A 27,482-nucleotide genomic window follows, 5' to 3' on the forward strand; every position below is an offset into this window, starting at 1 on the left:
TTTTCCTTCAATGACATTTAGCACCCTATCCTCTCCAACAAAAGATGTTCCGGACAGCGACAATCTTCATTTTGTAACTATTGTCTATCCGGAATAAATTTTTACCGCTTTTTATACCGAAGTTGGATTTTTCTCCAGATACAGGCAACTTTGCCAACTTCGGAAGTAGTGCGCTGGATTCGCCTACAGATGCGCTAAACAACGCATCAATTTGTTTTTTCAAATAAAACTTCGGAAGAAAGTTCGGTTCGGAAGTCCCGACTTCCGAATTCTAACTTGGTGCTACGCCGACAATAAAATATCTTCTATAGGCTCCCCACCATACAATACAATTAAAAAATCATGTTCAGAAATGAGGTTGATGAGAAATGATCATTAACAAATTTTTCAGTTTTCACTGTCGCTGATCACAAATGATATAAATACTTACCAGAAAATATGCATGAAATTTCACCACTTTTTTAGATAAATAATGGTTTTGGTATTGTCGATTGAAAATTAGGCTTAAAATACAGAACTGAAACATTAGATCATTTATTTTTAATAACCAAATTTATTTACTAAAACCCTGGAATAATTCTGCCTTTTTTCGCAAGTTTCTGCATTTTCTTGTTTTTCTTCTTATCCGCACGTTCTTTGATATTCTCCGTTCGCTTCTTCTGTTTTGCATTCTTCGTGTGTTCAATTTTTTCTTTACGTTGTGCCCATTCTTGCTTAGACTTTGCAATTTGCTGTTTGCGCTTATGAAGTTTTTTTGAAAGCAGTCCCAAATCATCTTTTATCTGAAAATGGAAATAGAACGAAAATGTAAAAATTATTGAAGACGATGGGACAGAAATTCCCCGTATTATACAAGAGAAAAACTATAATAGGCAAACGCAGATGTTTTCCCCATTTTGGGTAAATGTGTACTTCGAAAGAATGAATCACTTGCGCATTCGTATTCTGCAAGCAAAGGCATACTTTACACAGGGGTCGCTTTTTACGGGACTTTTTTTTACGCGGATTTTGGAATTTAAGGCTAGTACGCTGCTGAAAAGTATTGTGCAACTAGATAGGACGCGGAATGGTTACGGAATGATTCCGCTACGGAGCTGACATATACAGAAAATTTCGTAACGCAGAATACTACAGTAGATCATGGCTAAGTATCGCGAATAAGAAACACAGAGTGCCTACCAAATAAAGAAAGGAATAAAAAACCCAACTTAATTCACCGAGTGGAGATACTGCCTTTCTCGCATTTAGCCAAGACACCAACCTTATATGGCGTTGATATGGTTCGATGTACCATTTTCTTTATAACTTTTAAAAGAAACAGTCGACCGATATAAAATTCAATAGTGATCAATTAGGCTTTACCCCCTGTTGTATGAAACTTTTTGCGAGAAAATCGGTTAAGGATTACTATATGAAAAGTTGTCTAATGTTTTTCTTAGATTTTGTGCACACACATACACACATACATACACACGGACAGACGGACATTTGTACAGCTCTTCGAGCTGAGTCGTTTGGTATATAACACTAAGTCTCCGAGGCTTCTATAGAAAGCTCGTTTTTGGAGTGAAATGATAGCCTTTCAGTACAACTTCGTTGTACGAGAAAGGCAAAAAGAAGCAGGGAATCAATATTCGAGCAACGCCTAACAATATACCCTTTGTCATCAACAGAGTTTGTTACGGACAAACGCACCTTGCAACAAACCTTTGTCAGAACCTGAACACAATATGACAAGAATCATTTGCCTTGCATGCTCTGATATTTCCGAGAATACGAGGCTATTTTTGTAATCAGAGTTAGATTCTCGAATATTTCCACGAAAGTAGAAACTACGATAGCATAACACCGAAATTTGCTTTAGTGAGAATGCAAAATAACCGAATGAAAAATTAAGCCATCTAAACTGAAAGAACAGCCTATGTGCAAATAAAGGAAGAATCATATTGAAATGATTACTTATATGAATGCCAATAATAACTGCTCTATTATATCTTCTATTTATCTATAAAAATAAAAATTAGAATCTATTCCTATCCTGACGAATTAACTCACGAGTGGGTTAACCTATTTGCAAAATTTTCCCCCTAATCGATTCGTCTTGGGATCCGTATGGTTTGTATGTACAAAAAGTTGGTTTATTATTATCTCCCTATGTCGATGGTTCGCTCAGTCCCTTCTATCTAGGGGCAGTAGGGGCAATATAAACATACGGGGCAATATGAGCCACTTTCATTTTAAGCTTATTGACAAGTTTTATCAAGTACGAGTTATATGATCTTTAAGAGGGTGCTCCACATATGCCTCAACGTAAAAACCGCATTAAAATTCAATTCAAACATGAAAATGTAAATGTTTGCTGCATAGGCAAAATTATTATAAGATTTGAAGTTTATAAATAAGGTTTTGACACAAAACTGATTAAAATACAGGTAAAAAATACACCACAATCAAAAGATATATTGAAATTGAATATTGTACACATGTGTTTGTATTGATATAAATCTAAATTTATCATAAAACTTTTTTTTTACCAAAACCAGTCTCTATGGAGCAATATGGACATACCTGCACAGAGCAAGATCTTCTTCTTATTGGCATTACATCCCCACGCAGCTTAGTGTTCACACTTAAGCACTTCCACAGTTATTAACTGCGAGGTTTCTAAGCCAAGTTACCATTTTTGCATTCGTATACCATGAGGCTAACACGATGATACTTTTATGCCCAGGGAAGTCGAGACAATTTCCAAGCCGAAAATTGTCTAGACCGGCACCGGGAATCGAACCCAGCCACCCACAACATGGTCTTGCTTTGTAGCCGCGCGTCTTACCGCACGGCCAAGGAGGGCCAGAGGGCACAGAGCAAGATATCAGGCCTTAAAATGCGAATTTAAATTTCAGTAGTCGAATACAAGAATATTTTCATATGTGAGATTCGTTACGGAAAAAATATAACAGCGCATTACTGAGATCGAAACAGAAAAAATGACCATTGACTAATTAAAATGTGGCGGATCAAACGGTGAATAGTGGCAAATCGATTCAGTCCGCTGTTGTGCGGTTTATTATTTTATTTGGTATGGAATACTCTAAACTGTTGTAGGAATATCATATTCTTCCATATAACGATACTTTTTTCGCCTAAATAAACGTTTTGGATGCCCCAAATGGTGGCTCATATTGCCCCGTATAGTCGCGAACAAACATTGAAATCAATACATTTTCAAAAGTGCATTCCAACAACTTCCAAACGCATTTTTCGTCATTCATCGATGTAATATGAAAGGTAACATTCTCTAGTATAAGTCAACTACATTTGAATGATGTTTGTTTTTAGCTTTTCAGCGCTTTTCGGAACGATTTCCTTAGGTGGCCCATATTGCCCCGAACACCCCTACATATATTTTCGCTTTCTACATCTCTACATCAGCTCCCTATATCGGAGTGTTCTGGTCATATTTTGTTCAGGATTATCTTTTTGCCTTTCTCGTACAACTAAGTTGTACCGAAAGGCTATCATTTCACTCCGAAAACGAACTTTTTATAGAAGCCTCTGAGACCCATAGTATTATATACCAATCGACTCAGCTCGACGAGCTGAGCACATGTCTGTCTGTCCGTGTGTATGTGTGTGCACAGAAGCTTTAAAAAACATTAGACAACTTTTCGTATAGTAATCTTTAACCGATTTTCTCGCAACAAGTTTCATTCGACAGGGGACAAAGCCTTGTTGATCACTATTGAATTTTATAACGATCGGTCATTGCGTTTCAAAGTTATGAGAAAATGGTACATCGGACCATATAAACCCCATATAAGGTTGGCGTCTTAACTAAATGCGAGAAAGGCACCACCAACGCTAGGTGGATTAATCTGGGTTTTTTTTTGTCGATAGTCGACTTACCTTGTGACCCATTGTTTTGGCAGTGGCACGATCCCATGCCTTTTTGTTCTTGACCTCGGCATATTTCTCCGTTTCTCCAGACTGTTTCAGCTCGTTCATTTCCTTCTTCTCGTTCAGCGCTTTCCGAAGTAATTTCTTCACGTCCGTTTCGTTTCCTTTACGAGAGACGTCATTTTCGTCGAATTGTATTTTTGAAAATACAATTTTACCCATCGCGTTGAACGTTGTATCTGCGGCAGATTTTTTGATGGTCTGCTGTAGGTTGGGTTTCGCTTCTTTTTCTTCTTTGAATTTGTGCACTCGTTGTTCTATTTCTTGAGCTTTTCGAAGAGATTTGGCGACGTTCTTTCTCTTTAGCAACTGCTTTCGTGCGGCTTTGCCTTCGGTGGGTTGCTTCCTTTTTCGATGCAGGTATTTAGCGCTGATTTTATTTTGCATGACTTCTAATCGAGCCTCTCGCTGTGCTGCGGTGTCTTCGTTGAGCATTGTTGAAAACGATCTTGGGACATTGCCACTCGATTCATCGTCTAGAAGGAATTCACTGCAAACGATGTCTTCTAAAAATTTGCAAATACATTTTTGTATTCCTACTAATTTGGTTTGATTTGTTGTTACTTTACCTGAGTTTTTGCTAGGAATTTGAAAGGCTTCCAGTAGATACATGTATCTGTTATTAACATCTCGTAGCCGTTGAATCAGCTCATCCTTTTTCATCGTCATCTTAACAATTATATTCCGACCGTTTTTCAATACTAATGTATCTTCCTTGACCTAAAATATGGGGTAACCTAGGCTTCCGTTAAGACAATAAATAAATTACAAATTACAATTAAATAATCTGAGAGGCTCAATTACTGTATTTTCAACTAATAACACGTGGTAGTAGCGGGCAGCTAGCGATTCCGAAGTAAACAAACACGGATATTTTTCAAAAACACGGTGAATCTTAAAAACACATTTATGAATAAAAAAAGTACCAATTTTAAATTGTACACGGTTAAACTCATCTACCCAAAATGAAGTGCAAACAACTGAAAATTAAGTTCAATCAATTAAATTTTGGACAAAAGATATTTTAGTTATTGCCGATTTCACCAATTTGAAGAGTTATGTGCGTAGATTGTGAGAGCATCATTATCGGTCGCGAGCATTTTAATCACCCGCGCAGCGCTTTCATTTTAGTTTCGTCACTCGTTTCCGTATCGGTCACTATTTTCGGTTCTCAATTTGGTTGCTGTATTCCGTACCGGTGACGTTTGACAGTTGACAGTTCATCAAATAGCAGCGCTCTTATCACGCTACCAAATTTAGTCACCTATCAGTCGCGCTACTGTTATAGCAGCGCGTTTAGTAGCGACCGGTAAAGTGTCAAGTAATGATACTGCGCTGCCAAACGGCTTAGGTCTGTCTCATTTGGAGAATTAAACTTAAAAGTGACAGTTCGAAAATTAAAAAATCACCCCGTTACAAGAATGGCTGGTGCTACCCAGCAATTCCAATAGGACATCGATAGAAAATGATTCGATATCTGTCAAAAGTAATCTTGCTCTGCGAGCAGGGTTATTTGATAATTATTGAAATGTCACTTTTAAGTTTAATTTCAGTTTAATTATCTAATTGAGACAGACCCTTAGGCTCTGTCTCATTTGGAAAATTAAACTTAAAAGTGACAGTTCGAAAATTAGCAAATAACCCAATCATAAGAAAGGCTGGTGCTACCCAGCAATTCCAATAAGACATCGATGCGAAATGATTCGATATCTGTCAAAAGTAATCTTGCTCTGCGAGCAGGGTTATTTGGTAATTATTGAAATGTCACTTTTAAGTTTAATTTCGGTTTAATTCTCCAAATGAGACAGAGCCTTAAACTCACTACCGGTAATCTTGCTCTGATTTGCCCGCTTCTTTTTCTCACACTCACTTTCATTTCGGGTTGATCGATTTTTGTTACTGAAATCTACCCAGATATAACCCATATCACTCGTTAATCACATGTAAGCGTGTACACTAAATCGATTCCCGCTATCAGAGTCTATTATCCAGCTTTTTATTATAGCCACGGACAATTACCATAGTTGATTTTGACACATACCGTGTACAGATTTTATGGTATTTGCAATCCTAGTAGCCTTAGGAGACTTGCTAAAAAACTGACACGTCAGAATTTTGGCATTGTTTTGAAAACCCAATAATCTTCATCATGGTTTAAGATGTTTTCCTTCGTTTTTAATACTTCCTTTTTATTTTAGATGGGCATGCACTCAGAACAGGACAAACCCAGTTGGAAAAGCCTTTTTCGGAACTTTTCATTCATCATTTACAAAGCTACGTCTTGGCTGTTTAGATGTCCCTTACATACAGAGCATGGCAAAGAAAATTAAATTGGAGTATTTTGAAGCCGGATTGGCCGAGGAGGAGGGAATGTAGGAGCAGAAGCTTGATGTTATATATTAACCCACAACCAGATTACCCAAACGAAATACCGCATTGTTATTCGGGCTTCACTTTCTATATTCAAAGACAGTTCCCGATTAAAAGCATCCTTATCTGTTCATTTTCATGTGTAAACTATTAGTTGTATTAGACAATCCACGCTTATACTTATGCGAAGTTCAGAATCCGCATTATTTCCAGTACTTCCAAAACCGATTCTAAAACCTTTTGCCAAAATATTTTTGGAATTATTTGGATCCGCTCTGATAGTTCAGTTACTGATGTATGTCCTTCGATACCACCAATCCTATCTAATCAATCAATCGCCAATCAATACCATCCGCATCTTTGAATTGGCACTGACTTAACCGTCACCGTACATTGGACTTTGTCAACATTAATGATAACTTTGTATCTAGACGTTAATCCTAATGCCTAAGCTAATTTTATAAAAAAGCGAGAGGCAAAGGAAGGTGTTTAATTATTGAGCATATCCTAAGAGCAAAGTGATATGACAGCTATTCTCATTTGAATCGTCCACCCAAATAGTCTAAATCCAGGTCAAAAGAAAGGAACTAAAGCTGACAATTTTGAATTCTTATGAAGTCTAATTGAGAAGAACAGCGGACCATACCGGAGTAATTAGCCTGGAAATACCTAAAATTATATAAATGAATCTTAAAAGAATTAATATGTTTAGATCCTATCTGTTTTGAATCTCAAAGCGAAAATTTTTGACATGTCAGTTGTTGAGAATGCCTTCAATGCTACTTTGATTGCGCTATAATATCAGTTCACGGCATGTGTCAAAACTGAATTACCATAGTTGATTTATGGTTAGCGTAAAAAGCTGGATATTGTCTATCCGGAATAAATTTTTACCGCTTTTTATACCGAAGTTGGATTTTTCTCCAGATACAGGCAACTTTGCCAACTTCGGAAGTAGTGCGCTGGATTCGCCTACAGATGCGCTAAACAACGCATCAATTTGTTTTTTCAAATAAAACTTCGGAAGAAAGTTCGGTTCGGAAGTCCCGACTTCCGAATTCTAACGCCGACAATATATTGTACTATATACAGTACTCTTCACCCATATTTGGGTGAACTGAAGTAAGCGTGCAGAGTGCAAGAAAATGTTCATAATTCAACTGACACCCCTGACGGCACACCAATTTGTGGATACCCTATATGTAAAACCATGGTCCATGTCGTGTCAAAAATTCTGAATCCATCGAATCCATCTAACCAAACAGTAAACAAGTTGAAACAATTTTTTCCAATTTCAATAGTACATTCAAAAATTAAAATTCGTAAATTGGTTAAAAATGTCCCTTGATAAATAGTGTTCTACAATATAGCTTCAATTCACAGTTCCGGTAATTTCTTAAATACTAATCGTGGTATGTATCGGGTCAAACGGTACATAATGGATGAAGTTTACGGATTAAATCATGTTTTTATAGTAGTACAGATTGAATGAAATACCTAGATATACTGAAAGTAAAGGAAATGTTTTCAGTGATGTGAATATACTTTGCAAAGCTCAGATTTACGGTAAGACCTTATTTTACAAAAAAAAAAAATACGATAGATCGATATTAATACTTAGTTCTATACCCGCCACTATTGCAGATTGGCGCTAGTTTCTTAACGACCTAAATCTAAATAAATAAAGGATATTTTAGTTACAAGATATAGATTGTCGCTTCGGTTCCCTTTGTTCTGCTGTCCGAAACATGTTGGGTACCGAACTGTCAAATCATATGTATTTTTTCTTCATTGACATTGAGCATCCTCGCCAGCAAAAGAAGTTCCGGTCAGCGACAATCTTTATCTTGTAACTAAAATATCTTTTAAATAAATGTATAACTACTATAAGACTACGAGTTATGTCAGGCAATATAGCTCGATATATAGTAAATTGATGCCACAATTTAATGTTCAATGAAAATAATCATATCAAGACACGGTAGCTCGTAAAAAGCCTATTCAGATTACGCCATTTATTTTAATAAATATAACGATAAAGAGTAACTTGATACAAATCCCCATACATTCAATTTTCTTTCTCCACTTCAACACGATGTTTATTATGATATATGGCGTAATCTGAATAGGCTATTATGAATAACCTTGTAAAGCGTATTCAGATTACGCCATTTATGATAATAAATATCATGATAAATAATATTATATGTGCAGCTCAAATCCGAATTTTTGAACTCACGACAATAAACTTTTCTCCTATTAGTTGCAAGTTTCATTATTGCGCATCTGGTGCGCTGTATAGCGCATCTGGTTGCGAACAATGTGTACCAGTTGCGCAATGATGCGCTATAAGTTTAACGCGAATAAAATCGGTTTTCGCGATTTCGAAATTCGATTTTCAACTGGAATCATAATAACTTGACGCCATTCTCCATACACTAAATTTTCTTTCTCTATTTTAACACGATATTGTAATTGTAATTGTGTTTATTATTCTTACGAGAACCAGTGATTATGATAAATTATGAACAAGTGATGGTGTAATCTGAATTGGCTATTAGGCACATATTGATAAAATGCAATACGACATTTGAATTCTTCCTTTGATATAATACGCAATGCGATTTCATTTTTGCCTTTCTCGTATATTTATTATATCAAATACCTACGTGTTAACCTTCTTTTTTTGTAGATACCATAATATAATGGAACAATTCTCACATGATTTGACACTTGCACTTGAGGAAACATCCCGTTGTGGCGAAACCAAGCATCGATGGGGAATGCGTAGAAGAACACGGTCAACTGGAAATTTGCGTAAGTTACTATAATCAGGTTACAACTTAGTATGCAATGGGACAGTGCACCGGGTGCACTTAGCGAAGGTTCTGACGTTCAAGAGATACCTCCTTACACTGCGTTTATTTGTCCTAGGACGAATTAGGTAGTACCATCCCATTTAATTCCATCACTTAATCGAAAAAGAATGAAAATTTTATCACGAACCATAAGGGGTCGACCGCATATCAGCCGAGATGTTCAAAGCTGACCCCATGACATCCGCTCAACTACTGCATCGTTTATTTCGTAATATCTGGGACACCGCAGCTTTCCCGGTGGACTGGATGCAAGGTATCTTAGTGAAGGTGCCCAAAAAGGGTGACCTGTCTGTATGTGATAACTGGCGAGGCATTATGTTGCTGTGTACCGTTCTCAAAGTTCTGTGCAAAATTATCCTAGCCCGGATTCAGGAGAAGATCGATGCGACTCTCCGGCGGCAGCAAGCCGGATTCCGTGCCGGAAGATCCTGTGTGGACCATATTGTCACGCTCCGCATCATTCTGGAGCAGGTCAACGAATTCCAAGAGTTCCTTTACTTGGTATTCATTGACTACGAAAAAGCTTTCGACCGTCTCAATCACGCAAATATGTGGGGCGCCCTGAGACGCAAGGGGGTTCCTGAGAAAATCATCAGCCTCATCGAGGCACAGTACGAGGCCTTTTTGTGTAGAGTGCTGCACAATGGGGTCCTGTCCGACCCTATCCGGGTCGTAGCTGGTGTGAGGCAAGGATGTATCCTATCACCGTAATCGATGAGATTCTGGTAGATGCGATTGACCGTGAACCAAACCGCGGGCTGTTATGGCAGCCTATAACCATGGAGCACCTAAACGACTTCGAATTGGCTGATGACGTTGCACTCCTCGCGCAACGGCGCTCTGATATGCAGAGTAAGCTCAACGACCTTACCGAGCGCTCCTCTTCGGCAGGTTTAGTCATCAACGTCAACAAAACCAAATCGTTGGATGTAAACACGGTGACTCCTTCCAGTTTCACAGTAGCCGGGCAACCAGTGGAGAATGTTGAAAGCTTCCAATATCTTGGTAGCCAAATGGCGTCAGACGGCGGTACCAAGATCGACATAGGTGCACGGATCAAGAAAGCCAGGGCTGCCTTTGCGAGTTTAAGAAATATATGGAAAACAGGCAGATAAGTGAACGCACCAAAATACGAATTTTCAACTCTAACGTGACATCTGTGCTGTTATACGCTAGCGAAACATGGTGTGTATCAGTGGAGAGCACTCAACGGCTGCATGTGTTCATTAACAGATGCCTGCGGTATAAAATTCGGGCCTGGTGGTCTCACAACTGGATCTCAAACAACGAGCTCCATCGTCGTTGTCACCAGAGGCCGATAGCAACAGAAATTCGGGATCGGAAGTGGGTCTGGGTCGGCCACACTCTACGCAGTGGCGGAAACGAAATCTGTAAACAAGCATTAGACTGGAACCCAGCGGGACCTCGCAGCAGAGGCAGACTCAGAGGATCATGGCGGCGAAGCCTCAATAAAGAAATAAAAGAAGTCGACCGAAATCTAACCTGGCAACAGGTTAAAGCGATAGCCGGGCAACGCTCAGGATGGAGATCTTTCAAGTCGGCCCTTTGCACCACCGGAGGTGTACATGATCCGTAACATAAGCTTACAATGTTGATTGGACCTACATGGAACTGCAACATCAATCCTTTTCACCACGATGCTTCCTGAACAGCTGCAGATAGGGCCATATACTCAGCTTTACATGTAGATAGAGCGATGGTTGGTAGCCGTTCACAGCACCGGGAAATCGCTCTGCCTTGCAGCTTGAAAAGGTATCCGCTAGTTGACTTTCTTTCGTCCAGATCAGCTTCCCAGTCCGCATCACTGTATTGTATTCCAATTCCATGATTAATTCTTCGTTGCAATTCTTGCTATAAACAAGCTTCAACAAGCTAGCCATAATGAACTTCACTAACACGACTTCAATATATGCTTCTTGATCCAATTCAATAGGTCATTGCGCGCGGCAAACCTAACCTCACTATTTTGACAGGTACTGGTCCTGTTGTTTACGTTTCGGACTTAGAATTTTTTTGATTCAAATTAAATCTGCATATTTCACGATGTTGAAGACATTCCGTACACTCCGCATTCAAATATTGCTAATTATGAATAAGTTTAGGTAATTATCGATCAGAAAATTCAAAGAATGATAGAAGTATCTCAAAGTTAAAATAAAGTCGTCTGTAAACAACAGGACCAGTACCTGTCAAAAGTCGTGCGTGACGTCACTGTGCAATGGAGTATAGTATCTTTCGCACTATGGGGCGGCCCCAAACAAAGTGGTGGCCAAAAATATTTTTTTGGTTTTTCATTTTTTTATAGTATTCTAGTAAGATTAGCATACAATTAATCATATTTATGTATTTTCATCGCATCCGGAGGGTGTAACTAGTATTTAACCCAGTAATGAGCTGCGTATTCCTAAACAATAATCTTGAATGATTGTTTTTAATTTTAGGGGTCGTTTAAATGCAAATCAAACCTGGAATCAGGTTACTATGTATAAGAATAAATAGGAGAGGTTGAGGTGGAAGCCCCCCCCCCCTTCTAGCCAAGATTTGACCCCTTCCCCATTTTTAAATTATGTTGTATAAGAGTATTCTACTCAGTAGCAATTCTACTCATTTTCTGCATTTTCATCAAGAGCAAAATCATCATCAAGTTGGTCAACATCATCCATTAGTTCGTCTAGTGCATTGGCTTCGGTGTTTACATTTTTAGAGCTGTCAAAATCTTTGAATACTAAAAGTGATTTTTCAACATCTGGATATTCAAGTGATACACTCACAAAAAACTCCGCATTATATTCATGAGTTCACACATGGATTTTTGCAATGGGGGTAGCGAAATGGATTCCATAGTTTCGACACATATATTTCATGCGCCCACATGCATTGCATGAGTGTTCACACATACTATCCATGTGATGTGGGTCATAGTATCCATGTGTGAATTTGTATGCCATTGAGTATGTGCCGACAAATGATATGCATATTTCAAAATACATGGATTTTTGCCATAAAGTATGTGTCGATTTTCCTTAGTGTACCTTCTTTCGCATTCTGCTTTCTAGATTTATTGAACTTATCAAAGAATAAGATGAGTTCATAGCTCGAATAAAACGTCATGTAGATTATCAACTCGTGACCTTTTCCTAGCATGATGGGTACGACATTTCTTTAATAGTTTATGTTGGCATTCTGCTGCTTCTTCAGCTAACATGCCAAGAGGAGCCGGTGAATGGATTATTATGCTTCCAGCGTGAGCGAGTACTTTATGCACTGTTGCTGGAATTTTATACCAATCATACAATTTAATATATCGTCGATATGTTTCTTTACAATACTTTTTTTTTTGGGAAGTTTTACTGGCGGGACTCTGAATAGAGTAGAAACCTCTGCACCAGGCCTTTGATGATACCGTAGCATAATTCCATTCGAAGCAGTTTGCCAGCCGTACACGGAACATGTCGTCCAAGAAGACGCTGTTGCAACTGAATCAGAGGGATTTACGTAGTCGGAAATAGTCGAAGAGGTCTCATCATTGGCGTAACTACCTCCGATGCCTAGGGGGGGCTATAGCCCCTTTATATTTTTTCTCGAAATTGACCCTCTTTTTGAAAATTCTCGAACATTTTAACATCTCATAAAGTTATCAGCGGTAATGTGACAAATGCAAATGTCCAACCACCTAGGGCAATTGCGGATCCATCACACTCATTCATATTATTCTCTTTTCTCAAGCACGTGCACGTGTGCACGTGTGAGCAACAACTCACAGTCTATGTTTAATTGTACTCGACTAGCGTCAGGCAGTGGATATGTTTGCATACTTCATAAATATTCTATCTATCTCAAACGAAAAAAAAATAATAGTGCAACTTTCCATGGATTCCGCCGAGAATCTTCCAAGAATTCTGATGAGAATCCTTTAGTGATCCTGACTGGAATGTTCTAGGGACTCTGACGGGCATCTCTAGATATTTCGACCAGAATACCGATGGGAGCCTCCAGGGATCATGAAGGGAATCCACCAGAGATTTCGAAGGGAATATTTCAGGAATTCCAACGGAATAATTTCAAGGATTCCGACGAGAATGTACCAGGGATCCGTCACCCTCCAGGAATATCGACGGGAATATTTCGTGAATTTGAAGGGGAATATTCCAGTGATTTCGTCGAAAACCCTCCAGGATTTCCAATATGATGGTTCCAGGTATTTGATGAGCCATGTTCCAGGGATGAAGACGCATATCGTCGAAGGATTCCGAAGCTATCCGTCGAAGAACTTCGAAGCAAATCGTCGAGCGACTCCGAATCAATCCTTCAGTTATTTCGAAAAGAATCCTCCAGCGATCCCGAAGGGAATCCTCCAAGAATGTTGAAGCAAATCGTTAAAGGATTCCGATGCAAATAATCAAAGGATTTCGGAGCAAATCGTCGAATGGTTCCAAAAAAATTGTTAAGCGACTCTGAGCAAAATCTATGAAAAATTCTGAAGCAAACCGTCAATGTATTCCGAAACGAAACGTCGAATGATTCTGAAGCAATCCAATCCGCGGGATTCCGAAGTTAATCGTCAGCCGGATTCCTTATCGTCTAGAGATCCCAACGCAGATCATTTGCAAAACGTCGAGAGACTCCGAATTAAATCTTCAAAGGATTACGAAGCAAATCGCCGAAGGATTCTGATTTGTCAAGGAATTCCTAAACCAATCTTAAAATGAATCTGGAGATGTTCCGGAGCAAATCAACAAGAGATTCTAAAGGAAATCCTCCATGAATTTTAAAGGGTACTTTTCACAGATTCCCAAGGGTATTGTTTAACAATACTGGAAAGAATCCAGTAGGAATTCTTCTGGATTACGATTGGAATACTTCGATGAATCCGAAAAGAATTCTTTAGAGATTGAAGTGAGAATTCTTCTCGGATTCTGATGAGAATCCTTCTCGGATGCTGATGGGAATCTTTCTCAGAATTCAGAAACAAGCCAATTTTTCTTCCACTCATTTCATTAAGTATGATAGAGTGAATATGAGAGACAACTCTTTAGTCTTCAAACTTTTTCGGTAATTCATTATGCTATATGTTGAAAACTGATATCACTGCTAACTACTACTGTAACTTAACTACTAACTGTAACTTATCAAATCCTAGGGGGGGCTAATTTTTTTCTAGGGAGGGCTTAGCCCCCCCTTATTTACGCCAATGGCCGGAAGTTTTTTTTTATCAATATAAGAAATTGTTAATCCCCGATTTATAAAAAAGACATGTTAATAACTTTTTAAGCAGTTTTCCAGTCGTACAAGGATCATGTCGTCCATTAAGACACTGTTGAACTGGCTCAAAAGACATTACATTTACAACTCTAATAGATACTCTCTCCCATTATCTCATTCCTAATCACATAGATTTTTTTTAATCTTTCGTTTATTTTGGAGGCTCAATTGCCGAATCATATAGTTTGATCTGTACGATGTCATTCTTGTCTTTATGGTCATAAGGTATGAAGTATGCGTTTCTTGAATTACTTTGTTTGCCTAAGTTATTGGTTCATCCTGTGTCAATACTATTAAACACAATGTAAGTTATGTCTTGTAAAAAGTGGAAACTGTTCGTGCATTTAGTCTATTTTATTGTTATTCCTTTGTCAAGGTATTACTATTATTATGTTCTAATAAGTAGCTTGATCGTTTCCAAACTAACTGTCATTATCTATCATGTACTAATGATCAGTTATGAGTCAGCTATAGGATTCACTTTTCGGTGGCAAAGTAAAGCTTCATCACACCTATTCCCTACTATTAGTAAAAATTATCGAGAATGAACCCGTCATAAGATTGTTCATATACCATCATTAGTGCTGTCCAATGAGAGCTCGAAGTAGCTCGAAGTTTCTCCCTGTCCTGCTCATGCCCATTTGTTGACAAAAAAGAACGGGCAGGACGGGAACAACTTCGAGCTACTTCGAGCTGCTCATTGGACAGCACTATTATAATGTGTGGTATTTTTTATTATTGCTTTTCGAAGTGAGGCATAACAAAATAAAACTGGCACCACGTTCCTAGTTTTGAAAAAACTACTACTCAGTGAATCCAGCAGTCGATTCCCTGCGAATTTCTTGAATATTTTGTTTTTCAATAAATGCCTAGCTAGCTAAATGTAAGCGTGGCTACGACTCATCGTCACAGGGAACGCATCAGAAAAGTATTGCCGCAAAGAAGAGAACTCACATCATTATCACTGATGAAAAAGGCCTCTGCCTCACTGCACTACCATTCAAGGCTCCACGACACGAGATCCGTTGGATCACATGCAAATGCCGTAAATTAGTGCGTCAATGCCAGATATGTAACGCGACACCAAACAAAAATAGTCAACATGTGATACCACCATGACAGGATATGTCTTTGGTTGCCATATCAGTGCTAATGGTGTAAGCCGACCCACCGCGGCAAGGTAACATATCCGAGGGGAAGGATATGTTTCTTTACAATAGTCATCAATTTTTTTAGGATTGATCGCTTCTTGGCAATTGATTACTATTAAAATATTACGAAATCTAACAATAAGATCTTCGTCGATGTCCAAAACTTTGAAAGTAATTCAGGATTTGAAAATGCTTTTCGACACACGTTTTCTGTTGTGCTGGTCCCTGATCCACCTGCCCTGGGTTGATCAACTCGTACTCCGAATGCTTCGTACATTTTTTCAGTAACGAGTTTTTTTTTCGATCAAGAAATTTGGCCTTTAAATCCTTCAGGAGGAGCCGAGTAGGCCTTGAGTAAGCAAGACGTGTTTGTTCTGCGCTTGACAGGTTTTATTCCTTTTTTCAGGGTGAAAATTCTAGAAATTGGAGAAGAAATTTCGCTTTCTGAAACAGATGAACGACCAGCCGACCAACGAAAGCGCTGAATTAAAACCTACAGGTACTGGTGCCATGTTCCGACAAGGAGGTCTATCACAGTGAGAAAACCCCTTGATCTGAAACATTCCAACAAGTTATTTCAACACCGTTTACCATCGGTTCCCCCGGCAGCCTCTGTTAGAAGAAAGGCTCGTTGATGCTGGGATGATTGCGGTTCAATCGGGTTTGGTACCTTTTAACTCAGTCATATTGGTAATAAGTCCTGGCTTATCAAGAATACTTCCGGTAAGTTTGTCATAATACCTATTTCTTAAATTAATATCGGTCATTGTCTGCGGCTTGAACCTGAGTCAACCATCTTGTGTCTGGTATCAAAGAATCTAGAATTCTTCAAATATTTTATACACTTATACACTTTTTAACAATGGGATTTTGTCCATGTTAATGAAATTAAAAGAAATCAGGGACGAACATGTTGAACATTAAAAATTGTCATAATTATGCTTCAGAAAGACGTTGTTATCGTTCTCGGTTAAGAGAGTTCATCTTTTTTTTTCTTCTTTGATAAATCTACTACACAACTTACGTGGGAATAATAAGCTTATTGGTGGTGCTAAGTGTTGAAGATTGGAATGTTTTTCTACTCTCAACCCAGTTCTTGAGCGGAGCCCCTGCATACTTCGAAAGCCTGGAGACTAAGTACGTCCTGGACAGAATTCCATGGCACAATACTATCAAAATAAGAAGGAAAGACATTTTGCCGACAGCGTTTTAAGGAATGTCTGCAGTTATTTCAATTAGATCCTGATTAAACTTTGGCAAACTATTTATAAATCAGAGTATTTTAACCAATCAAAATTGTGGGCTCCAAGGGAACACTAGAGTTTTTCAGGGAATTCAACCATCAACCACCTCCTCCTTATCTCTGGTATTATTTGACATACATATATATTTTATTTCTAGGATGGAAAAGACATCTCTCCCCTCCGAAGTCTCTAAATAATTTAAATGGATCCTAATTCCACGGTTTTTCTTCTCCAACTCGATATCTCTCAATACTTTTACATCATTTCAATATACAGCGAAGGCGGAAACAGTAGTCTAAATAGTAATTATGAAAATTTTTAGTAATTCCGTTCTGAATGGCTGGATGACTACTTTTGAATCTATACATAACGCTGATATTTTTTGGGTGTTTAAATATATTTCTATAAAAAGGATCACAAAAACGTATAGATAAAGTACGATTGCAATCTATGAATTAAAGAGACCGTTAAAAATGGCTGTAAGTATATTGGCTATTTTGTACACCAGAAATATTACATAGAATCGCCCTTGCTACAGTTATGACTGTGTTCTGGAGTATCGAAACGTTTTGGTTTGAAATACAGTAATGGACTTTTGATTGTCTAAATTGTAGATACACTTGTATAACAGTTGATGTTAATTATGTTCGTGAAGACACAAATCTAGACAAACATTTGAAAAGGGTGTAACACCCAGGAATTATTCTTTCCCGTTCTTCGTCTATGTATATAGCTTTGTATGTAGACGAGGAATCGGAAGGAGTATATTGGCTGTTGCCCCATTCTCAAATGTTGGTCTAGAAAAAAATATATCTGTTGAGTTTTTGCATCAAACCTCTTTGTAATGTAATACTGATTTGATACTGATCAGGATTTTTATGGTTAACAATTTTAACCATTCATTGTTACATTGTAGCCTCTTCATTGGCGTTTTAGTACAAATTCAAATGAATGATCGCTCACTTTGAGCGATTAATTATTCATTCTCGCGATGGATAAACAATTGAACACCTATTCTTAAACATAAGAAATGCTAATACTATATTCCATATAAAAATATCCGTATTAATCGTAGATATCAATAATAATATTATACTAATTAGTAAAATAGAAGTTGCATAGGTCACATCGCTTTCCATGGTGAATCCCGATCTATGTATCTGATTACCCCATCCAACTAACACAACTTCCTTCCCGTGGTTATTGTGGAGATGCAGAGGTATTCTCGGTCTCTAGTAGCAACAATAATCACACACTAACATTCCCTTCCTATCCCAACTGACTGTAAGGACTTGGCCGGCGCCGTTATTGATCAATATTTGGGAGCTGCTGGAACGTGCACTTCGAGAATAGACGGTAAATCCCAACCACTATTCACTTGGATCGAAGTGCAATTCGCACCAGCTCTGATCAATCACGGAGTAGCAACCATTGATATGTACAGTCAGTCTAAGCTCTAAGCTAAGCTAAGCTAAGCTAAGAAATTTGGCCTTTAAATCCTTCGTGATCTTCCACTTTTTAATTTCTATCCTGTAGGAAATATGCAATAAACACTCAAAAAAGTCACATCCAAGCGTGCAGTGGAGATATGCCGTAATGAAGAGCATTTTCGTTCGATTCGTATCCTGCTTCAAGCTTCTGTATAGTAAATTAAAACAATGTTATCTTTATGGTACTTAAAATTGAATTAAAAAAAAAGTATTACCTCTATATCACTCATTACATTTGGAGTAGCTCCACAAATTGGACAGTTGGACATGGAAGAAGTATCGGTTACATAATTTAGAACTTTGCCGTCGATCATACTCATAACGAAAATAAAATCAACCAAAACAAATTCTCCACTCGATAATTGGATTTTTACTGGGACAAGCTCACTTATTTGATTTTCAATATACTGCCGTTATACGCATAATTGTCCCATGTACATAGGAAATCCCAGCAAACATGGGACACATATGCGTATGACGGCACTAAACAGTATGTCTCTTGGTGTTAAGTACCATTTCTTTTGATTCTTTGATAAACTCCAGCATAATTGGCCTACAGAACCAAATGCTTTGAGGTGTTAAATTATGCCACAAAATACTTTTCTTGTTGTTCTGATAATAAAGTTGTATAGGAGTTGTTGTCACTGAAAAGACGTCACTGTCATCCTTTTGATTTGGCGTTGATAGCGCTTGGTGGTATTGTGAATAGCCTGTAGAGCCATCCATACCCCAGCTGCTTTAAAGCACTAGCTCTGTCCCAAGTAACCATGGAGCTATATATGGTTGCAAATAATACAGCCATTAAAGTTGACTTAAAGTGGAAAAAGGTTCTTTTACGATCGAAATAATGCTCATTACTTTGACATTGAAATAAAACATAAGTAGTACATCGCTGCATTCGTGATGCTGAAATAGTGTATCTTGAGACAGCTCGGCCCTGCTTGCTAGATATAGTCCAACTTAGGCAAAAAACATATTTATTTTCAATAATTACTTATTTCACGCGTGTGAGCTCAACAACATACCCATTTTAAAGTTTAGACAATTATCTTTCCAACGGTGTATTATTTCCCCAAATTGGACTGAGAAATTTGTTTGAAATGTATTTCTACAATTTTCTTAAGCCTGATGTCTGTGGCACAATGAGTTTTCATCGCAGAGGGCTGAACATTTGGGAATCTAGGTTTGAACTATCTGTCTATTAAATGATATACAAGACAAGTCATTCAAAGCAAGTCAATGTTTCTATTTTTGGCCACCACTTTCCCCATAGTGCTTTCGTCCGGCTAATCAGAGATGTCCTACACAGTTGGCAAAAAATCTGCTCTTTTATTTTTTACAATTTTTAACAATCAAATAAAATCCATTCAGTGGGTGCCACTAATAGATGGATATTTGAGTTTTCCAAATGTCAGTTTGATCTGTTACATATTACATTTATTACATATCATTACACGCCGGTGTATTTCCTGTGCATGCGCTTGCGTGTATTTGGTTTGCATTATTTTTACAGATCAAAAAGACATTTGGAAAACTGAAATATCCATCTATTATGTCGTTTTCGGTTATTGCTGGGTCGAACCTAGTTCTGCTCCAGATCTGCTCTAACAGCCGTCAAAACGTTCGATTATTCGTTCAGGATCGCAATCCGCACCAAAAATGAATGAGGTTCGCTCTGCCGATTTGTCAAGATCCAACCTAGGTTCACCAATACATTCGAACACAAACTGTCAAACTGGTGTTTATGTTTACGCTAAAGGAAAATGAAAACGTAAAAGACACGGATGGGTATAGAGCTTGCTGACGTTTAATCATCTTTCTCTTTCAAGCGCAAAGGAAGGATAGGATTTGTTTTCATCGGGAAACGTTTCCCGATGAAAACAAATCCTATCTTTCCTATGCGCTTGAAAGAGAAAGATGATTAAACGTCAGCAACCCTTATTTGATTTTATTTGTCTCATTTGTTAAATTTATCAATTTTGTTGCTGTCTTCCTCGCAAAAATGGATTATTTTAATTGTGTGCTGTCTTCAAGTTTCTCTGATGGTGAATCGCATTCAGATATCGACATATTTTTCGCTGATTACCTCAGATGGTAGCTCCATTATAAACAAAATAAGGGTTGAATTTTTTTTTGAAAGTCTGATTTATAAAATGCAGTGACGAGAAGGTAGCTGCTATTTATTCACTACTAGTCGACCCGGCAGACGTTGTTCTGCATAGTAGGCGAAAAAGTCCATGTCAAATTTTCATACGAATCTTAATTTTAGTATATGACGATTTGCACAACCTTACTCGTATTTTCCACATAAGGAAATATCATATAAACCCGTCGGAAACGGTAACGAACATAACTGCTGAAGAAATGAAGGAAATCCATCCAGCCGTTTTCGAGTTAAGCGGATACGAACACAGACCATTTCATTTTTATATATATAGATTACGTTGTGTATTCAAACATATACTTTAGGTATAATTGCTCTATCAATGGAAAAAAAACGTACCAGAGTATCTGCCGCTATGAAGTTGTTTATACCAAAATGTTCATACCATAATTTTATTTATTCTGATCGTTAAGATTACGGATTTGAAGAATATAAGCATAATGTATTAACCCTGGCATTATGGAACGTACACACGGTCAAGCAGTTCGACCAACATTGACTCCACCTCCCGTTTATTCAAACATTCATCAAGTTTTATCAACAGCGACACGAACAATCAATTTATTCGACCAACAATATCACACACGAACGACCGAAGCACCAACTCGAGCACCAACCATCAAAAAATATATGGGGGTTTGTGCAACTTCACTACAAATGCTCAAACATGTTCGGCGAACCTTGGCTCCACCCCCGACAACTCAAACCAAAATCAAACCGTTTTAATTTTTTTCAACCGAGCCGCCAACTGTCAAATGGTTGTTCGAACAACTTCACACACGTTCAAACAAAGCAGCAACCGAAGCGTTTTCTTGGGGGCGGAGTCAATGTTCGTCAAACTGCTTGACTGGTGTGTACGTTGCATTAGCCATGTATAAGGCAGTGGCATCTATATTGCCATCAACAAATTTATTGTATTTATTTATAAACCAGTTTTCTACACAAAAGCCGACAAGGGCAATTGAGACCGGCAAAGACAGCTTCTTTTCCCTTGTTTTGACACTTGTTCTTCTTTTCCTCACAGTTGACCATCGAGTTTCAACTGTTTCCTTGACTGTTTCACCTAAGCTCCGGATGGACTCTTCTGAGCACAATAAAAGTGTATCCAATTCACGAATTAGTAAATTCATTTTCATAAGGATTTTTATACCGGGAACAAAACACACGTTTATAACTGATTAATAATAAGCTAAAAGGATGATTTGAAATACTTGTTTAAGTAAAAAAGTCTTCGTAAAACAATATTCATGCGGAATATTTTATTTGGGATACCACAATACTTTCACACAAAAAGCTGCTGGCTGCACCTGACAGTTCGTGACAGCAGTTGACTGGCAGCAGCTGAAGTTACATTTTTTCCTCTTTGCAAGTCCCGTCCCAGGGGCAATTCAATTGTCATTTTAGATAAAATTAGTTACGATAACCTAATGATTGAAAAACTTAACAATGGTCCCTTCAGGAAACAAAGAAAAGATTCTTTAGCAGATATTGTGAAAAAGTAGATAAAACCATCAAAGATTGTAAACCTATATTTGAAAATTTGTCCCGACTTAAAATTTCTAACCCAACTTTACCTAGAATTGAAGGACTACCCAAAATTCACAAACCAGGAAACGAAATCAGAGAAATAATATCTGCCGAAGGATCTCCAACTCATAAAATAGCAAAATGGTTAGTCAAAGAATTTCAAACACTTTACATAGACACGAAAACAGACACTAGACAAGTACAAAACACAAAACAGTTGAACAATTACAAAATTCTGGTGATATTGGAGAAGACGAGATAATGGTTTCTTTTGATGTGGCTGCACTGTTCCCCAGTATCCCAGTGAAAGAAGCTATTACCTTGTTAGAAGATTGGTTACTAAGACAAAAAACAGACGCAACCTGGAAGACGAAAGTACGTACATATTTAAAATTGACAAGACTTTGCATAGAAGAAAATTATTTCACATTTAGAGGAGAATTTTACAAACAGACAAAAGGAGTACCTATGGGTAACCCCCTGCCCCCTTTCTTGTGTGAGCTGTTCATGGCGAACCTCGAGAAGGATTTGAAGGAAAAAGAGGCTATTCCCGAAAGATGGTGGAGATATGTAGATGATATCTTCAGCATCGTCAAGAAAGACGCACTCCCATCAATCCTAGAAACCATTAACAGTGCACACAGGGTTATCCGGTTCACTTGTGAACAGGAGAAAGACGGGAGATTACCTTTTTTGGATGTTCTGATTAGGGCTCGAGTTTCACTAACACCATCATACTGACTCGATCCCGATTCGTTTTTCGTTCGGTTATTCAGAGTCGGGGTCGGACCTGACCCAGGTTTAAAACCGAAAACGACATTAGGCTTCACACTGTGAGGGATGACATTACACAAATATCACTGCATAATATTCAAACATTTGTTTCAGTAATCAGTAAACAATGTTTTAAATAAATTTTAGAGTTATTTTACAAATTCGACATTGTTCGGATGAATATAGCGATTTACGGATTTACTGTCCAGTGAAATTAATACCGTGACCTGCCCTAATTCCGCGCATCGCCTAATACCGTGGTTTTCATAAAAAAATCTGAACCTGGCTATCATGGACATCACATTATTTGGTGAAATGTTCAAACATAATATAATGTGATGTCCATGGTAGCCAGGTTCTGATTTTTGATGAAAACCACGGCATTAGGCGATGCGCGGTATTAGGGCAGGTCATGGTATGTATTCGGCAAAATAACAATTTTACCATTGTTCGGCCCATCTCTAATTTTCAGTCCCTTTTTGTCGCTGTGCTCTTTGCCGATTGTTGCTGATTCTTTGACGTTCAATATTCTTGCAGCTTGTGCTCCTCAGCCTACCGAGGATAGTTCCAGTAGCCCAGCCGACCAGTTGGAAATCAATACTAGCCAAAATTCTCCCCAGCTCAGCGGAGCCAATAATCACATTCAGAGCGATTCTGATGACCGTCATGCTTTAGCATTCGCATTTCGATCACGTCAAACCCATCATATGCCAGGAAATTTTGAATCGGACTCATTCAACGAAAACTTCAGTCCAGCGAGGTAAATAATTCAAGGCATAAAATACAGACAGTTTATTTTATATTCGTAATAATCATTTATTTCCCCAGACCAAACATCCGCCGGAAGAGGAAATTCAAAAGGATGGCAGTAGGATATGATCCACCTTTGTCGTCGACATCCGTACCAAACAGTTCCATATTTCCCGCGATAGTTAAAAAACGAGCTTTCAATCACGAAACACTTAGGTATGTTAATTCTCGAAACATTTTCTATAACAATACTATAAAAGATCATCGAAATAGATGAAAAATACACCAATGTCGTTTATCCAATTTCAGAAGCAGCCTTTTTTTCTGTGGAAAAAGAAAAAGAGGCCATCGTGATCGATATTTCGACTATGATGCATACAAACAGCACTCGAGCAGTGTCCCGAGGCAAAGAGATTTATTCTCTCCAAAGTCTTCGTCGTACCTCGAGGGAAAACCTCGTAACAGAGCATCATCGTTCTCATCCGGTGTAACACTGAACAGGAGTATTATATCTAAGATCGAAAAAATGTCACAAACATCCGACAAAAATTTGAAACTTTGTTTCCAGTTCTCGACTCCGCCTAATAGAAAGGTTGATGTAATTGGCGAACCTCTATTTGAATCGAACGGCAGTAGAGTTGATGCAATGTGCTGTTCGGATGAAAATGAGATCAATTCTAAAAGCATGCAAACGTTCCCTACTAATGTGCCAGATCAAACATTGAAAACAAGCGAAATTACTGATCCGCCACCGACGGTACAATCGACTAAACTAAAGACGCAAAGCTTTGAACCTGTCTGTGACGTTCAGATACGCCGCATAAAAAGCAAACGCACTTCTAAATCCCACAAAGTAAAACACTGTCGGAAGCAGGATATAATGCAAATGCAGTTCGATGACCGGATGAGTTGCAATATAAGTGAATTATTGAGTTCAAGTTCTCTAAGTTCAAGTGATTCGGAGGCTGTCAATACGAATGAGTCTGACCACGAAGGCGACGATGAACTTACGGATTGGCCCGGAAATGAAGGAATGGTCAATTTCGCTTCGAAAAATGATTTTAAACGAGCAAACAAAACTCGTGTCATGAAACCATCGCTTCCTCAAATAAAACAGCAAGACGATATCCAGGATGATGACACATTAATGTCCACAGATGATAATGTAATTCGTAAATTATCGAGTTACGAAGCCAATGATGTGGGAGAACCCTCGCAGCACTCCCAAGGTAGCTTAAAATATTCGCCTGGCTCTTCGGAGGATCTACCATTAAATCAGCAAAAATCAGTGGTTTTATCCGCGGGATATCAACCGACCAACCGGATTGATATTAACACTGAAGAGTCCAACAATTTCTTTTCGTCTCAAGACATTTTCACTGATATTCGTGAAATCAGAGCAGGTTGTCGAAGAATACGCGATGAAAGGCCTGGATTTTCTATTATTTCCAGTGCGAATGAACTTTTAGCAAGGTATGCATGCGAAATAGTAGGAAAGATAATGCGAAGACAATTTATGTATTTCATAATTTATTTTAAGGTTCCTACAAAATGACCAAGAACAAGTTCTGACTCTTTTCAATATCAACACTACCGAACATGATAACCTATTCGGGTTGTCCAAATTGTACTCGTTAACAATGACAGTAGAAAATGGACGTGTCATACTGAGCAAAACAAGGTAAGTTTATTTGGAATCTTTGTTAAGTTATAGCTAGTATAGGTATTTTTATATTTATCGTTTGTCTTCCTTGTAGTAACACAATGCAATCAGTACGGGTGGATCATACTCATTTGCCCAAAAGTATTGCGGATTTTAAACGTCGTTGTTATGGGGATAATGATGATCTCCATTTAACAAACTTACCTGAATAATTCTGCAGGGTCAGATTTTGTGTAATGTAAATAAATATTATCATAAACGTTTATATTAATTCTATACAATGACATCCCTTTTATTATTCATTCATAATTTTGTATTATTAAGGGCCGATGTCCACGTAGCGGTTTTGAACTTGCGTGCACGCGGCGTCCACGCATTTGCGGCAGGAAGTACCCAACATCACATAGAATCATGCACACGCACTTGCGTTAACGCGGCGTCGACTCGCGTCTCATTTGCGGCGAAAGTTACCGCAAAGTCACCGCTTTTCCCCACAGGAACGCAGCGTGCACGCGAGTAGTTTTTGACATTTCTCTATTCTTTTTCTTTCCAACAAGATTTCTAATGGGAAAATCTGCAGAAAGAATCTGTCAGAGCGAAATCAAAACAAACAAAAATACTTCGCAAATCAGTTCATTTTGGTTTCGCAAATTAGTTTGCAAATAACAAAACGTTTCAAATCTAACTTTTTTAAATAATAGTGCTAGTAATAGTTCGGAGCAGCAAATGTTTCTTTCGCTCCTATGTTAATACCAGCCGTGATCAGCACACCTTTGGAAAGAAGTGACAAGCAAACATCCCAGGCTGGCGAATAGTGTTAAAGTCAACCGAAATATGTGTGCGATAGTGACGTTGATTGTACCAACTTTATCAGAATAAATTGATTTCCGAACAGACAGCGATGTGACAGTTTTGGACTGAATGACGGAGCAGACGAAATTCAACCAACAAAGTGTATTCCGCGGGACCCTACACCAAGGCAGGCGATACCAGTTCCATGGGAAGAATAATAAATGTAAGTTCGATACCGAGATTCCTATATGTTAGCTTTTCTATTGCTGATAGATAAACATGTTTTTAGGAATGTTGACGGAAGGATGTCGTCAAACAATGTGGATTGCGATTGCAAAAAGAAACGGGACCACATGATGAGATGGTGGCGAGCCACAGTAAGACTCCGGGATCTGTGCGACTCTTCTAGTGTTGTGGGGCAACGCTATTGCGGTCGGTCCGTGTTACAGTGGAGTGAAAATCGGCTGCAGTATCTGACCAAAATGTTTATTGAATTTTTATTCCAGAACAAAATAATGATTCGTCCCTATCTAGCCGATATATTAAATGATTAAATAATCGTACCCCATAGACAACATATGATGGATTCAAGATAAGAACAATTAAATGTCTGGATCCACAATTATTCAAGATTAATCTAACCCAATGAAGTAATAAATTTAAGTTGGAAATAAAGAATAAAGAACATTATGAAATTATAACAATAATTATTTATTATAATTGTAGAAAATACATTGGGATAAAGCAAAGCAATGCCAAATTTTTGCCTCTCTGTATTGAAAACGTGTTTTCGGATTGTGTGGCATGATTTCAATTTCACAGCTCTACAATTAATTTCGGAAGTTCGAACTTTTCATTTTAGAAGTAGATAATGGGTGACTTTTGAATCGACAGTGAATTGATTTTTCTACTCTCTACTAGATAGTATCAATGGAACTTTTTATTCTGGGAAAATACTGAGTTACTTGCTCTAGTCTGCCATCATATATGTAGGTAAAAGCTAATGACATGTTTTTAATAGCATTACCCATTGATTCTTGTTCGGGGGCAATGAGCTTCATACAAATCAAAATCAAACTTTTAAATTTGTAATTCTTTACATATTTCACGTTTGATGTCTTTATGTGAATCGATAACTCGATTCATATTTGAACAGAATGGAAAATGACAAACTGACAACAGCTGGCAGGCGGATGACATTTGGCGTGACAGATTGGTTTGACGTTAGAAGTTTTGCGGCAAATTACCGCTTGTCGTGTGCATTCATAGCCTGATTCAACGCTACAATGACACCAAATTTTTTTCGCCGAAATTCAGCATAATTTTGCTGAATTTTGCCGAACTGAATGATCAGCAATCATTTCAGCAAAAAAAAGTTACTGAAAATTTCAGCGAAGTGAAAGTCATTCCATGTGACAGCTATTTGCTGAATCATTAG

At 38.1% G+C, this 27,482-nt stretch overlaps 2 protein-coding genes across 10 annotated transcripts; one reads left to right on the top strand and one right to left on the bottom strand.

Moving 5' to 3' along the window:
• Positions 1 to 510: 510 nt before the first annotated feature.
• On the bottom strand, positions 511 to 5,056 carry LOC134220200 (surfeit locus protein 6 homolog). 3 transcript variants are annotated; one of them, XM_062699182.1, is made up of 5 exons: positions 5,002 to 5,056; positions 4,762 to 4,937; positions 4,527 to 4,677; positions 3,907 to 4,463; positions 511 to 782 (listed from the first exon to the last, which is right to left on the bottom strand). In XM_062699182.1, exons 1-5 carry the CDS (start codon positions 5,039 to 5,041, stop codon positions 561 to 563), a joined length of 1,146 nt encoding a protein of 381 aa, XP_062555166.1. In that variant the 5' UTR covers positions 5,042 to 5,056; the 3' UTR covers positions 511 to 560. The 3 variants fall into 3 exon arrangements, with proteins under 3 accessions (XP_062555166.1, XP_062555167.1, XP_062555168.1); XM_062699183.1 differs by lacking the exon at positions 5,002 to 5,056 and having other exon boundaries at positions 4,527 to 4,694; positions 4,762 to 4,904; XM_062699184.1 differs by lacking the exon at positions 5,002 to 5,056 and having other exon boundaries at positions 4,734 to 4,822.
• A 2,492-nt stretch (positions 5,057 to 7,548) lies between these two features.
• LOC134224741 (uncharacterized) lies at positions 7,549 to 26,492 on the top strand. Of its 7 annotated transcripts, none has more exons than XM_062704276.1 (9): positions 7,549 to 7,739; positions 7,803 to 7,893; positions 9,004 to 9,144; positions 23,377 to 23,599; positions 23,668 to 23,805; positions 23,899 to 25,062; positions 25,130 to 25,270; positions 25,347 to 26,267; positions 26,334 to 26,492. In XM_062704276.1, exons 3-8 carry the CDS (start codon positions 9,033 to 9,035, stop codon positions 25,462 to 25,464), a joined length of 1,896 nt encoding a protein of 631 aa, XP_062560260.1. In that variant the 5' UTR covers positions 7,549 to 7,739; positions 7,803 to 7,893; positions 9,004 to 9,032; the 3' UTR covers positions 25,465 to 26,267; positions 26,334 to 26,492. The 7 variants fall into 7 exon arrangements, with proteins under 7 accessions (XP_062560260.1, XP_062560257.1, XP_062560258.1 ...); XM_062704273.1 differs by having other exon boundaries at positions 9,020 to 9,144; XM_062704274.1 differs by having other exon boundaries at positions 7,806 to 7,893; positions 9,020 to 9,144.
• Positions 26,493 to 27,482: the final 990 nt, after the last annotated feature.

This window comes from Armigeres subalbatus, chromosome 3 (genome assembly GCF_024139115.2).
Source record: "Armigeres subalbatus isolate Guangzhou_Male chromosome 3, GZ_Asu_2, whole genome shotgun sequence".
NCBI classification, from domain to species: domain Eukaryota; kingdom Metazoa; phylum Arthropoda; class Insecta; order Diptera; family Culicidae; genus Armigeres; species Armigeres subalbatus.